This window comes from Parus major, chromosome 1 (genome assembly GCF_001522545.3).
Source record: "Parus major isolate Abel chromosome 1, Parus_major1.1, whole genome shotgun sequence".
Taxonomy (NCBI): Eukaryota; Metazoa; Chordata; class Aves; order Passeriformes; family Paridae; genus Parus; species Parus major.
Genome location: NC_031768.1, coordinates 71,198,049 through 71,212,812, shown reverse-complemented (window position 1 = coordinate 71,212,812; position 14,764 = coordinate 71,198,049). Strand labels below are relative to the sequence as shown.

At 39.6% G+C, this 14,764-nt stretch overlaps 1 protein-coding gene across 1 annotated transcript in view; it reads right to left on the bottom strand.

Annotated features, from left to right (window-relative positions):
• The window catches only part of CRYL1 (crystallin lambda 1), a 50,279-nt gene that overhangs the window by 14,125 nt on the left and 21,390 nt on the right, over nucleotides 1–14,764 (bottom strand). The window contains exons 4-6 of the mRNA XM_015638409.1: nucleotides 13,397–13,558; nucleotides 9,270–9,464; nucleotides 1,980–2,085 (exon numbers count right to left, since the gene is read on the bottom strand). Coding sequence (XP_015493895.1) covers nucleotides 1,980–2,085; nucleotides 9,270–9,464; nucleotides 13,397–13,558 — 463 coding nt within the window. The remainder of the gene's footprint in view (nucleotides 1–1,979; nucleotides 2,086–9,269; nucleotides 9,465–13,396; nucleotides 13,559–14,764) is intronic.

Here is a 14,764-nt window from a genome sequence, read left to right as displayed (position 1 = left end):
AGGCTGACCCCCAGCTGGCTGCACCCTCCTTTCAGGCAGTTCCAGAGAGTGATGAGGTCCCCCCTGAGGCTCCTTTTCTCCAGGCTAAACACCCCCAGCTCCCTCAGCTGCTCCTCACAGCACTTGTGCCCCAGAGCCTTCCCCAGCTCCGCTGCCCTTCTCTGGACACGCTCCAGCCCCTCAATGTCTTTCTGGCACTGAGGGGCCCAGAACTGAGCACAGCATTTGAGGTGTGGCCTCAGCAGTGCCGAGTCCAGGGGGACGGTCACTGCCCTGCTCCTGCTGGCCACACCACTGCTGATCCAGGCCAGGATGCCATCGGCCTTCTTGGCCACCTGGGCACTGCTGGATCATGTTCAGCTGCTGTCACCAGCACCCCCAGGTCCTTTTCCACCAGGCAACTTTCCAGCCACTGCCCCCGGCCTGTGGCACTGCCCGGGGTTGTTGTGACCCCAGGGCAGGACCTGGCACTTGGCCTTGTTGAACCTCATACAATTGGTCTTGACCCATCAATCCAGCATGTCCAGATCCCTCTGCAGAGCCCTCCTGCCCTCCAGCAAATCAACACTCCCACCCAACTTAGTGTCATCCGCAAATTTACTACGGGCACACTTGATCCCTTCATCCAGATCATCAATGAAGATATTAAACAGGATTGGGCCCAACACTGAACCCTGAGGGACATCACTTGTGATCAGCCCCCAGCTGAATGTAATTCCATTCCTCACCACTCTCTGGGCCCAGCCATCTAGTCTTTTACCCAGTGAGCAGCCAGTTTCTCTAGGAGAATGCTGCGGACAACGTTCCAAAGGCTTAACTGAAATCCAGGTAGACAATATCTTTTTCCTCATCCACTAAGCAGATCATCTTGCTTTAGAAGGAGATCAGGTTAGTCAAGCAAATCCTTGGCAATGAAGAGAAGGTCCATATTATTCCATGTTATATGAAGCAACACTGGGCAACCAAAGAGATGTTGGCACTGGCATGGAACTATGAACATAAGCTATCACATGTCCTGACATCAGCAATTTTGAGTTAAACTGTCTCTGATTCAGAGACAATGTATCTGCAAGTGCAGGCGTGAGGCAATACTTCTCGTAATCCAAATTACTGAACCAACAAGGTGCTATTGTGGAAGTAGTTCAGTGCACAAGTGTACTGCAGCATTTCCTAAAAGATCCAGCAGCAGAGCAGGAGCCTACCATGTCAGGGACCATACAAAAGCAAAATGAAGACACAGCCCATAATATAAAGGGCTAGCATTTAGTTGATCTTAACTTTTTGAAATTTTTGTGTTTTCTTAAAGTCTTTGCTCAAACCTTTGTGATGATGATCCATAAGATTTACTTCATTTTACACAATTTACTTTTTATTTACTTGGGATTCACATATACTATTCCAAAAACATCTAAAAATCTGTATTAATTACACAAGACAGATGTCAAACTGTTACTTGACTGCTTTGTCAAGTCAGCTTTGTATGCACAAGATTTTGCTGACAAAAGGAATTTTGTTTCACTCAGGATATAAGCTCAAAGCATAGCATCTCCAGGGATGTTTATATCGTAGCTTTGCTACAAATTCAGCAGCAGGGGGTACTCATCTATGGAAAGTGATTTTCTGTTGAGACTGGATTATCAGCTAAACTTTTTCAACAGTTTTTTCACCTGACACTCAGTTCTGAACAATGGCTACAGCAATCTTACCAAAGCATGATGGGATGAACCTTGGAAAAAAAATTATTACACAGGTGGAGTTTTAATAGCTTGTCATCTTTCATGTGATCATTTGTAACAGGATAATCAATATCCCTTTCCTTCCATTGACCTCACGTTTTAAATACGTTTTCCTTACTGTTACATTAAAAAAAGAGACAAGTCATAGTTGTAGAGATCCTAACCTGGTTTGTTACATAACATTTCCAGAGTTTTGTGCAAAGCAAGCTTTCCCTTCATATTCATAACATTTACAATACCTACCTTCTGCATTAAGATGCATGGTTTCCAGAGGTCCAATAAATGCATATCGCATTCCCAATCCATCAGACATCACAAGGTCTAGATCAGTAGGAGATATTACTCCTTCCTAAGCAGCAAAAGTACAACAGGAAGGAAGACTGGTGAATGTTTGCTTTTAATGCAGAATTTCACATTTTTTTGTATATAATTAAAGAATTAGGGAAGTAATAAAAACTAAGGCTAGAAATAACAGTTGAAATTGCAAAGAGAAAAACACAACTGTTTGCCAGAAATGTCCATCTACTATGCAAGCCTTCCTGTGGTTCAGCATAAGCAGTCATGCATATCTCTAGGACTGTATTTCATTGTCCCAGAAACTGAGAATCAGAAAGCAAGCATGACACTCTTAATAGCACATGGCCAGAAGAGTTTATATCAAATCCAAATACTATACCAACCCTTTTAAATACAGGAGTTTTGGCTAAATGCTACATCCACCTTCATATTCTCTTAGTTCTGAATTTTTGGGCAGAATCCCAATTAGCAGAATGGTGGTGCACCAGTGGGCACTGCTCCTGAGACCACCTGCAAAAAGGCTGAGGCCTAACACATAGGCAATGCAGTTGCCACTCCCTCCCACAAAACTCACCGAAAATTCAACCTACCTAGCCTCAACCTGCCCAGGGTTCTCAAGATCTTTGCCAGACCCACACCTCTAGAGCTGGCAGAATATGGAGCAACCAAAACAAGCATTTCTCGTGTTAAAAGTTGAGCATTGCTATTCCACCCACATGTAGCACTTACAAGAAAGTCAATGCCTCCATCGGGTTGGGGCAAGCACAGAAAGGCTTGCAAAAAAGGATTTATAGCTCTTTACCTGAACAGATTTACTTGAGAAGAATACTATGTATTACATGAGGTTGTTTTCCACCTACTAGAAAGATATGAATTAACGAAGACTTGTTCTAACCACTTTCATCAGATAAAGCTCGGTTCCAAGAACTTGTCCTCTTTATTCCCAGAGACATGAAAACATTTCCTTCTGGGTATGAAGGTGGAAGAGATTCTGAACTGCTTCTAATTTTTCTTTTCACCCCACTCTGAGGAGCTCAGCCTACTCAGTGCCTTTTCCTTAACATGCACCTTTAAGCTTCAGAATACTCACACTCATATACTCATCTGCTTTCACAAAACCCTTAATTTTCTGTTAAACTTCTCTCTTGCAGGGCCCTGTCTGAATGTCCCTTTGTATTGTGCAGCCGTGGGCTAGAGTTACGGGCACACAGGACAGCTCTTCTGATCAGTAGTAGACATTGACATCTGAGCTAGACATCTAGACTCTCTTTATAATCACCAGGGAGAAAAAGTAAATCAGCATCCTAAAGAAGGCATCTAGAGTACGTAAGATGAGTTGTGTCCTAAAAGGGCCTAATTCTCCTCACTGATTAAAAGATGAATAAGAAGCTTAGATATCACTGTCTTCATTTTCTATATCCCATCTTAAATGAGCTGAATCTCACCCACAGTGTCTTCTTGTGTCCATCATTTACATCATCCACTGCTACTTTAACAGAAACTTAAAAGACACAAATCAACATAACTTCTACAGCTAGCCACAGACATTGAGTTTCATCATCTCAGGCTTAAACTGAGACTTTTATAAGACAACCTCAAGACTCAACCTGTTAGTAGGCTTTGTTCCTATCAAAACCAAGCCTGTCTGAATCCCTGTTGCAGAACTCTACATTGAAAAGGAAACACTGATAGAATAATTAAGATCTGTGTACCATATATGGAACGCACAGTTCTCCTAACAATTAGCCATAAAATGGCAGGGATAAGAAATCATTATTTTCTTCAAATTAAAGTTAAAGCATAGACATGTTAAAGTAACTCCTAGAGTCAGACAGAAAAGTCTGCATAAAGACAGGACTAAACAGAAAGACAGAAATTCAGACAGAATTCAGATTATAGACCAGCATCAGAGTAACTAACACAGGCACCATACGTTCTGTGAAAGATTTTTCCCCTGACATGGCAACACAACTTCTCTGAACAACATCAGCAAAGTCAACAAAAGTGTTCCTCTGTTGAGAGTGCTTCATCCAAACAATGAGTTGTGCTGGTAAAGCTGTGCTTGATGAGTGGCTCCCCCCTGCCCCCCCTGCTTGACATGGATTTGTGGACAAAAGACTAACCACAAAGTCCAGACAAGCATTTCAACCACAGCAGCAGTTGAAACCTGTAAACAATGTTAGAAGAGTTAACAGGCTCTTGAAGCACTTCAGAATCATTGCAAATTAATTTCCAAATTAATAGCTTACTTTCTTTGGATATCATAGTCCTCAGTTATTATACTGATATTTGAAGACCAGGTGCCCTCAGAATCATGAGATGAGTGCTGTGCTCTTGGCCTTTTGACTATAGCTGCAATTTGATGTTTACAGATGCTAAAAGGCAAAAATTGTTGCTACCAGAAGGAAACCATGACAGATCCCTTCAGCTGAGGTATACAGTGTTCTAAACGAATGAGCTCAGCTTCTCCCTGTCAAAAAGACCCTCCGGAAGAAAAGCTTTTTACTTCTTCTCTTCATAAATTAAAAACACAAAAATGATAAACAAGTTAGACCTTCCTACCCTAGGGAATAACCCTACTCCCATTTATGATAAGGAGATCATAAGTTGGTGGCATGATTCACCACGCTGCAAGGTCTGCAAGGTGTCTTCCACAAGGATTGGTGTTTATGCTATGAACTAAACAAGAAAGAGTTCCTATCCGGTTTCATGAAGTGTAGGTGTGAATTAATCTTCCCAAGGGGATTTTTCATCTTGGATTACCCTTCTGGTAAGCCTCTGCCTCCAGCACTTGTCAGAGGGAAGAGGAAGTATGTTAAGAGTTCACTAGAAGCTCTGACAACTACAGAATTAAGATTTTAAATAAACTCCACCAAAATCCTCAGTGATCCCAATGGCCAGTCAAATTTCAAAATCTAGACTATCTCAGAATCCTCCACATTTCTTAGGACGACATTTATATATCACAATTTCATTTTCCTAGAAATTTTAAACTCCAGTGATATCACAGCACTATCCTAATGAGCCTTTGGTACTTTATTAGGGCTTCTCCCTATGCAGGGACCCTTTTCACCTTTCCAGAAATCTGTGGTGGTTCTGCAGTCTCCAGCACTACACTCTGACCTAACCTGCTTGGTTTTAATCAGCAGTCTTTCTTTCCATCTCTGAGTCACACCCACATCGCAACTTCTGTCACAGACTTGGTTTGTAATCATACCAAATGTAATGGCCAAAAAACATCACAGTCTTACTTTTTCTGATTCCACCAATTCATCATGTTCTCCTATTCATTCCAGTCTATTATAGAGTTATTTTGGACTTTACTGCCTCCTGGACCACATACCTTCTGTTTCCAGATCTGCCACTTCATCCTCTGGATTTCCCAAATCCAGTATTCTTTTTTTTTTCCCCCGATTGCCATTAATATATGCATTCTGTCTCAGCAGTACTTGTTACACCCTCCTCTTCACTATCACTTCAATCAAGTCCCTTCCCTCCACACCCTGATGAGATCTTTTTCCAGTCCTGTGATTTTGAGCATATGACTTCTCTCCTATATCCCTCCACATCTTTTCATTTCATAATGTTTAAGAAACTTGTTGTCCTACACACTTCACATATTCTTGCTTTGCTGGCCTTTATCTTCCTTCTTCCATGGCACCCTCACTCACCTCACCCTGTAAGAAACACCTAGGATCAACACTATTTTTCTTCCTGTGCCTTTAAAATCTCTTTTTATGATATTCCCCCTTTTATGGGGCACTGTAACTAAATGCTTAATCCTATACCTTATCTTCAATCTTTTGGAAAAGTCCTCTGAATAACATTGTAATATAATTAATAGTAAGGAATTTGGACTTTAAAAGTCTTGCTAGCATTTAAAGTCTGCTAACCTAGTCACTTGAGAAGGGAGAGGTGCATAAATTAATGACTGAAGCCAATGCACCTGATTGCTGCAAAAACAAGCTAAAATGGACACAGCCAAACCATGACTTTATTTTCCAAAAGATTAATAAAAATTAAAGAGCTGCCCATTCTTCTCATGTTTTACAATGACTTTAACATAAAAGAAAATCCACTTTTAAAGAAAAAAAACACATTAAGACAGTATTAAAATCTTTTACAGAGGTAAGTACAGCACTTATACAAACTATCCTGTAATAGTTTCAATATGTTCCTAAATGCAGCTGAAACTCCTAAATTATATCAAAGTTAAAAAACTGTCATGCTCCACTTGCTATCTCTGCTGCTGTATTTTATGAACTCCTTGCAAATTCTAGGTGATGCTTAGGAAAATATTTCAAAAAGGTAAGATTTCACTCAGTGATCCACAGTTAAATGACAATCATAGCTACTCGGAGTAAGACTTGAGACTTCTGAACTGAAGTGTTGGTGAAACTGTTTGGTGGTTATTTTCTGGATGATGTTAACAAAAATTTTACTTTCAGAACAAGATAAAATCAAGCTATTTAATTAATACCCTTTGCAACATAATCCTAAACTACTCTAAAATGTATTGGTACCAGTAAAAGTACAGAAGTAATGATGTCTACAGTGCATAGTGTGCTTCTCAGGCAAATAAAGGCAGTAAGCTTCTGCTCCAAGAGTTATGAACTAAATCAGACACACCAGTAACCACTGTCAATGGAGATGTAAGAGAGTAAATAAATGGTAGCAGAGAATAACAGAGTAAGGAGTTTGGGGTTTTTTCGTGTTACTGGCTAATGTTTATTCTAATGATTCCAAACTGGTAATATAAAAATTTAGGGTTGATAAGAGAGGAATAAGGATCTTCAGCCTCAACATCTCACAGTACTTTTCTCTCATCATTATCAGCTTTGAAACATTTCTACCAGAGCTGTAACAATTGAATACATAAGTAAGAAACCTACATAAATGCCAGTCTCAGATAGGCTATGAGGTCCTACAGAAAGTTCTCAGACACATGATCTTAACGAGACAGTCAGGAGTGCTCCCAGTATCTGCTTTATCATGGAATAAATGTGATGCACAAGGAGACAGAGATAATTGATACAAAAATTTCCTGCCACAAACACCTGCATTGCCCAAATGCTTCTGACTTGCAAGTCAAAGCAATCTTTGAATAAACATCTTGTCACAAAAAGACTAACTCAGACCCAAAATCAAACATCTCTTCATAGCACTCTTGCCTCAAAGAGAAGCACTTGCTCGAACTACATAAATGGTCTTTGCTTCTAAGTTCTTGTAAAGTCAAACTTCTGCATTCTGTAATCTATTTTCCTAATTATCCACATAAGCAAAAGTTCTCAGCATTAAACTGTACATCTCCAAATGAGTTTTCTTTCTCCTCTCTTCCTACAAATTGGATCTGAATTTGCAAGCCAATTTATTTTTTACCACTTTACCACCACACTTCCCACTCCCACATTCAGTCTAGTCCGGCATTCACAGCACTTGTTTTGTGCCCAGCTGTAAAATCCCAGCCTCCCTGTGTGGGCAGCTGGGGACCCCAGCACATTTGGCAAAGACAAACTTATGTGAATACTCAGGTTTCTCATTGCTACTTTAATCTCTTTGCCCTGAATTATGCTTCTCTCTGTGTTCTGGCATCCATGCCACGTGCAATTTGAGCACCATGTGGAGTCTTGAGCCTGCACCCAGTGTGCTGGCAGAGCCTTATCTCATATTTCTGGCTGTGTTAAATGTGTGTCCTACTCTTGGATTCACACAGCAGAAGTCAGTGAGCCCCACAAAACATTCAGCAAGCAGGTATCTTTACCACATTTCTTTCTACACAGCTGCATCTTTACTTCCATGCTCTGTACCAGAGCCTTTCTCCCATCACGATTACTCACCCATGTCTCATCCATCCCAACACACAACTGCTAAAGAAAAGAGAAAGACTGGCAGGTTGTCAGTTTCCCAGATAGATGTGGGAACTAAAACATACTCTGCAAACTACTCAGCATACTTATTATAAAGTTTTCAAGATAAATGTTGTATGTACAGCTGTACTGCATGTCTGTTCTACCACCAATGACTTTAACAGGACTTTAGTAGCTCTACCAGAGGAACTTCCACTAGTTTCTTTACAGAAATAAGAACAGAAATAATTACAGAAATAAGCTAGACATGATCCTGGTGCAACCTACTGTAGTAGGGAGGTGGGACTAGATGATCTCCAGATGTCCCTTCCAGCCCAAACTATTCTGTGATTGTATGTTATTGTCTTTTCTATCCTATGTTTTCCAACACGACTATAGCTTTCTGAAGGTGTTTTGCCTATCATAAACTTGAGACTTTGTATTAAAGGTTTAACAACAGAAGCCATTTTAAAAATTTAAATAAACATCTCCAGTAGTAGATCACTTCCTTCCTCACAACACTGTTTTACTTACTGTTATTCACCACCTCCTTTATATTGTTGTATTATGTTGCTAGAGAAAGCCAGCTACAGGTAAGCAAAATCAGTTCAGCAATTACATTTAAATACTTCTTTGGAAAAAGAGTTGCTTTGTTTACAGTAACATTACCTTAGTTTTAAGATCTTTTACCTGTATTTGTGTGCATGGTTGTTTTAAACAGCTTGAAAAATCAAAACAGTCCACAAAAAAAAAGTCCAATAATCTCAGTTGAAACTCTTCTCAAGAGAATAGCAACAGACTCATAGCTCCTGCTGATGAAAGATCAGACTTTTCAGCACAGAGCAGCTAACTGTGGGAAAAGCTGAAGGCACACAAACAAATGATTCTCAGCTAGAAGTCTGAACGGGCAGGAGGAGGAGAAATCTGTCTTTACCTACAAGTATCAAGTAGCAGTTAAACCTACAAGTGCAGCTCCTGAAAGGCCAAAGAGAAAACCATTTAGAATATTTTCATGACCACTGTACAATAGGCCAAGAACACGACAAAAAACCAAACAGGAAATGATGAGAAGCCTACAAAAGGAAAAATTGGTATTTTGATTCCTGTGCTTTTAAAATTATTATTTTGATTGCCCTTAAAATAACAGTATTCTGAAAAAAGAAAGCAGGATAAAGAATGATTTTTACCATTGCAGATCACCTTGTTTTTGTCAGTCTTTGCTTTTTATAACCGACATCACTTCTAACTGGGGTTAATTTACATTTAAATATACGTTTTATGTTCATAAGGGACAGCTGAACAAAGATGACACAAATTTAAAGGATGCTTAAATATACAATCTCACTTATCACATCTACTGACCAAGTACTGAAAAAAAGGGTATACATACACCCACAAGTCTCCAAGCTTCACTTATCACTGCATACTGTAGTCGATTCAGAACAAACCCCTCGATTTCTCTGTTTAGTTTGACAGGAGACTGACCAATCTTCTTCATCAGGGCGTATGTTCTCTCTGTCGTAGAAGGATCTGTTTCTGGATGAGGAACAATTTCAACCAACGGCACAAAGTAAGGTGGATTTACCTCAAGAAGAAACACAAAAGAAGATCATTAGTCACCAACAGAACAAGTTATTATAAAGCATCTTTATAGCTGGCACTAGCTTGGATAATTTCCAGTGAACACAGCAAGCCTGACATTCAGACCCTGAAAGACTGCACCAATCCAATAAAAGCTGGTGCATTAATCAAAAATAAAATAAATAATTAAACTTGCACTAAATCAAACTCTGTTTAACCCCAGCAAAATTAATGGGCCTACACCAGAGATGACAGCACTCAAACAGTACTAGAAGACTTTATTCTGACTTGAGGAACTGTTTGCTCAATATTCAGGCTGCTTGTTGTTGTAAGATATATGGTCACCACCTGTCTTTAGAAATTAAGCAACGCATTTCCTTTTAGACAGTCAGGAACTTTATAACAAAAGTATTGCAAAACACTACCTGTAAGATGCAACACTTAACAGATAAGCAGCTACTGGCCCCAGCCTGTAAATACATGCTAAATACAGTAACAGATCACATAAAACATACTTTGAAAATGTTGCAGAACAGGTTACCTTCAAACACTGTATATAGAAAAAAATAAATTACCTCTCCCTGATTCTTCCCAAATGCAGTTTCTCATCAAGTCAAGGCCTTTGTGTTATGTATTTTTGAAGTAAAAAAAAATAAAAAATCCTAAAGAACATCCTGGAAACAGCTAAAAGTTTTTCAGGTCATAGTGTAACAGACAGTAACGCTGCGTGCATGCTCTTTCCAAAGTAGCAGTCCTTCAGCTGTACTTTAACAGGTGTTAAATTCAGCTCTCCATCTAGTTCCAGGCAATAGAAGGAGCTAACATATAAAATATTACTACCAGGAATAACACTGACATTTAGAGGATGGAAATTAAGTACTGATTCTTTCATCATGCTCTGTTATAGCCAGCTACTCTTAACTGTGCTCCTGTAAATGCAAGTACAGGATTTAGTCACAGGAACATGCAAGCAACCTTTCCTCCACGCATGTTCTTTCTTTTCAGTATTTACACAGTTCCCTTTCCTGCAGGGTCTGACATCTGCTGTAACTACTGATGTAACACACTCCATTCCTTTTAGAGGGCCTTGTGTCCCAACATGGCCTCTCTCACATCTGTATCTTTGGCAATGCCACCACCACTGCCAGGCGATTGAGCAAGACCCAAAACACTACAAGCATCAAGACATTCTCTGAGGCTTTTCTAACCCTTAAGTATATCACAGGTTCCAGTTAGAAAGAGGACAAGTTAATTGTTGAGAGAGACTAAGGCTATTAAAAATTTCTTTGAAGATTAGTGTTGACAGTGATCTTACTGAAGTATTCCATTTCATGAACTTGGCACAGGGAGCGTATGGGTGTGTTCAGGAGCACACTCAGGAGACACAGGAAGACAATTTTTCAGAAGTGAGATAGCAGATATTGGTAAAAACTAAAAGTGGTAGAACATAGATGAAATAGGGAATGGGGGAAAGTTTCTAAAAATGAGAAGTATTTCAGGGAACAGAAGGTCACCTTAGTTAACAAAGTGACAGCTAAGAAAGGAAATGACAAAGAAAACACTGAAAAGAATTAAGTTACACAAAAGCTGTCAACAAACATAAATATTAATTTTAATGGACCAGTAGTAAGATTGGAACAAAAATTAGAAGACACAAACAATTTATAACAGAAGTAGTAGAATTAAAGAAATAAATCTGAGAGAGTTTAATGCAGTTTTCAAGTTGATTGCAGGGTTTCCTGTACAACAGGGGACTTCACTCAATGGCACAGTCTCCTCTAGCCCTGTAGTTCTAGTTGTGTGATCTAGCAGGCATATACAGAACATGAGAACCACACCTCTACTGACCCACTGCCTGGAACTGCTTTCAGAGAACAGCTGTACCTGTTTTGTATCATAAGTATTGTGTGCATTTCTATCATACAGCTGTGCTGTGGGATTTTTATTTTATTTTTTTTTAATAACTGAACCATGTTAAGCAAAGGGATGAGCTGCTTCTGCCCTTTGGGCACTTCATTTCATTTAAGCTCAACACCCTCATGCATGCCAGAGGCTCAACAACTTTAGCTTCTAATTTTCCTGGTATATCAAATTCCACACTTGTTTTCAGTGTCTTGCAGAGCTGTTTGCTTCCTGCAGCCACCAAATCCTACCATTTTGTTCAAGATCTTTGTCAAAAATAAAACAAAACAAAAGAAAACACCCAAAGCCAATGACTACTACAAAGCAAGCATGTTTCCTGATGCAGATGCAGAAAGGCCCCTGGAAGAGCACACTGGTTTACAGCTTCTTTGGTACACTCAGTACAGCTGAGATTACTAAGAAAACAGTCTCATTTGGACTGCAAAGCCATTTGGGAACAATAAGACATTTTAAGGTACTACAGAGCATTCGCTTCGACAAAATACATATCCTTGCAACAGAAATGTAGAAAATGTTTATGCAGAGGCTAACTACCCTTCCAGATCTGATAAAACCTCGTTTCAGGAGTGGCTCCTACGAAGACTGCAGTTCAGACTAAATAAAGTCAACTGGTACAGACCAACTTTGGAAAACAGTAAGAAAGAATATAGAAAAATCAAAGACTGACAAACAGTCAGGCAGCCATAAACTGGTTAAAAAAAAAAAGAAAAGAAATTGTACAGTTACTTAATATAGAAATGTTAAAGCGGCATTATCTATTCTCTTGCACTAGACAAAATTACAACCCTGGAAATAAGAGATAAGGAACTATTGAATTTTAGACTGGAGAAAGGCTAGATCTAGGCACAGATAGATATTTTGAAATTTTACTTTTTTAATAATTAAAAGGGACTGAAAATTTATTATACGAAACAAACCAAACCAAGCCTTTTGTTTCCCTTGCCACCTAGGCACCCCAAGGCACAATGGCAGTACTGGAGTCAGAAAGGCACTGACCAAATGCTTTGACACTACAGCACTGGGCTACAGGTAGCTGTGGAGACACTACAGAAAAGCAGTGCTGTATTTTTGTACCCTTGAGCATGCCCAGAGAATTGACATTTACTTTACACTCAGGGATGCTCTGGAGAGACATCATGCAGTTACCAAACTGCAGAGACCAGGGCAGCACCTTTCTTCATGACAACAGTCCTCTTAACTAATCAGCTGACCACCAGACTAACACTGGCTTTACAAATTCATTAGCTTCTTGAATAGTGGAATACAGAAGCAGTAAGAATCCCAGTGATGATCAAGATAAAACGCTCTTCCATGCTGAGGAGAGATGTGGTAAACTGCTGTCTGGCAGCTCCAAACAAACATCTACAGAAGCTCACAAGTGCCTTTGACCATTTTGAGGTTCTGCTGCAACCTTTAGTCACTCCATTTTTGCGTCACTGCCCTGTCCCAGTTGATCAAGAAGCATGGAAATTCAGCTCCAAGTCCCATTTGCTCCATATAATCATATATAATCTTTCAGGAATTAAGGAATACTGCTTCTGCATCACACGTCTGAAGAAACTGGTGTTTAAATTTCCCATCTTTTATCAATATAGCCTGACAAGCACGTGCAACTCAGTGTTTGGATTCTTCCTGTTACCCAACAGAAGCTAAAAAAGGATCCTAGAAAAGACTAACAATGACACAAGAAGAAAGTAGCAATGTTATGAGTTTGCACCTAAAACATAGAATTCCTACATTTTGAAAGCTAGTTTGAGAGATTGAGAAACACACAATATGAGCACAACAGCTCACATAGAACATATCTTGAGCCAACAGTATGCAACATGCTACATCCTCTCAATTTCGTAGATTAGTGCTGCCGCCCACAGAATAACCAAACTACATCTTTTTGGGAAAGTTTGGCCTAACAATGGCACACAAGAGCCCCAAACACCATTCTGAGTCTTTCAGTCTGCAGGAAGGAGTTTGGGTTGCAGTTTACACAAAAAGGATACATGCCATCGTACTTACAGGATGTGACACAATGCACTGCTTAACACGTTTAAGGCCAGTGAACAATTTGCTGGGTAAGAGACAAGAGGTCGAGCTGCTCAAGATAACATTGTCACCCACAATAAGATCCAATTGACCAAAAATCTTCTTTTTCAGTTCCAGGTTCTCTGGAGTACATTCCTGGAATAAAACCAAAAAACAGTATTAGAAGTCATGTAGTTCAATAGTGTATCTATCCATACATCTCAGACTTCACTGATCCCATCCTAGATTGACACCTAGAAATTCAGCACAAACCATCTATTTTAATCAGCCTAGATATACCAGTGAGTCACTACAACTTTACCACAGTTAAAGAAATGGAAAACACAAGAGTTTATGTACAGCAGAAGATGGACCACCACATCCTACAGGAGATTTAGTGCAAAAGAAAATATTTTGCTTTGTCTAAAATAGAGACTTTAACTCACACAGGGAGATAATGCAATACAGAGGAATAAGACCTGGTCTCTACTATTTTTTTAAGAGAATCTCACATGATAGAAGTCAATATTCTCTCACAGACAAGATGGAAATGAACAGGTGTGTCTCAAAAGATGACAAAATTACTTTCTCCAAAACTATGGCAGGAGATTCCAAGGTACAGCTCTGTAAATAATTCCTATAGTTGAAATTAATAAAGATACTTGAGCATTTTAAGTGTGAGGGTCACTGAGAAAGACTTCTGAAGACCATCTGAAGTAGAATGAATGCTACCAAAACTTCTCCCAAAGCTACTGAGTGCATTCAGCTCTACACTACTGTGGCAAACTTCATGTGTGAGCCAAGAGCCACAACCTGCAGTCACTGGACTTCCAAAGTTATCTCCACGAGACGCCTGAAGGAGAGCACGCAAAGATCCACTAGTCTGGGAGGAGAAGGATATGGAATAACAACTACAGTGGATCCCACAAGCAACAGAAAAGTCTTCAGCCTACGAGAAGAAAATGGAGGAAGAAGACCAGCCTGTTTTCAAGGGTTTTTGGAAGAGTTTAAAAAAATCCAAACAGGATCCAAATTTTGCAAAACCTCAGCCTTTGCCCTCAAAACACACAGAAAAGAACTGCTCTTTTCCAACTCTAACCTTCTCTCACCTGTCAGTACTTCATTCTGTCCTTTCTGTTATGCTCAATTACACATGGCAAGGTTAGGGGAAAAGGCTACACATTTGACATAATCCAAAAATTACATTTAGCATCTGCTGCTTCAGACAGAGTCTGTGGCAAGAATGCCCAGGGCCAGAGTTTTTAAACTAAAAAATGGGTTAAAAGTAATTTGAAGTCTTAAAAAATAAGTTGCATGGAACAGTACTGAAAGTTCCATGATCCAAAAGAGATAAACAGGGTC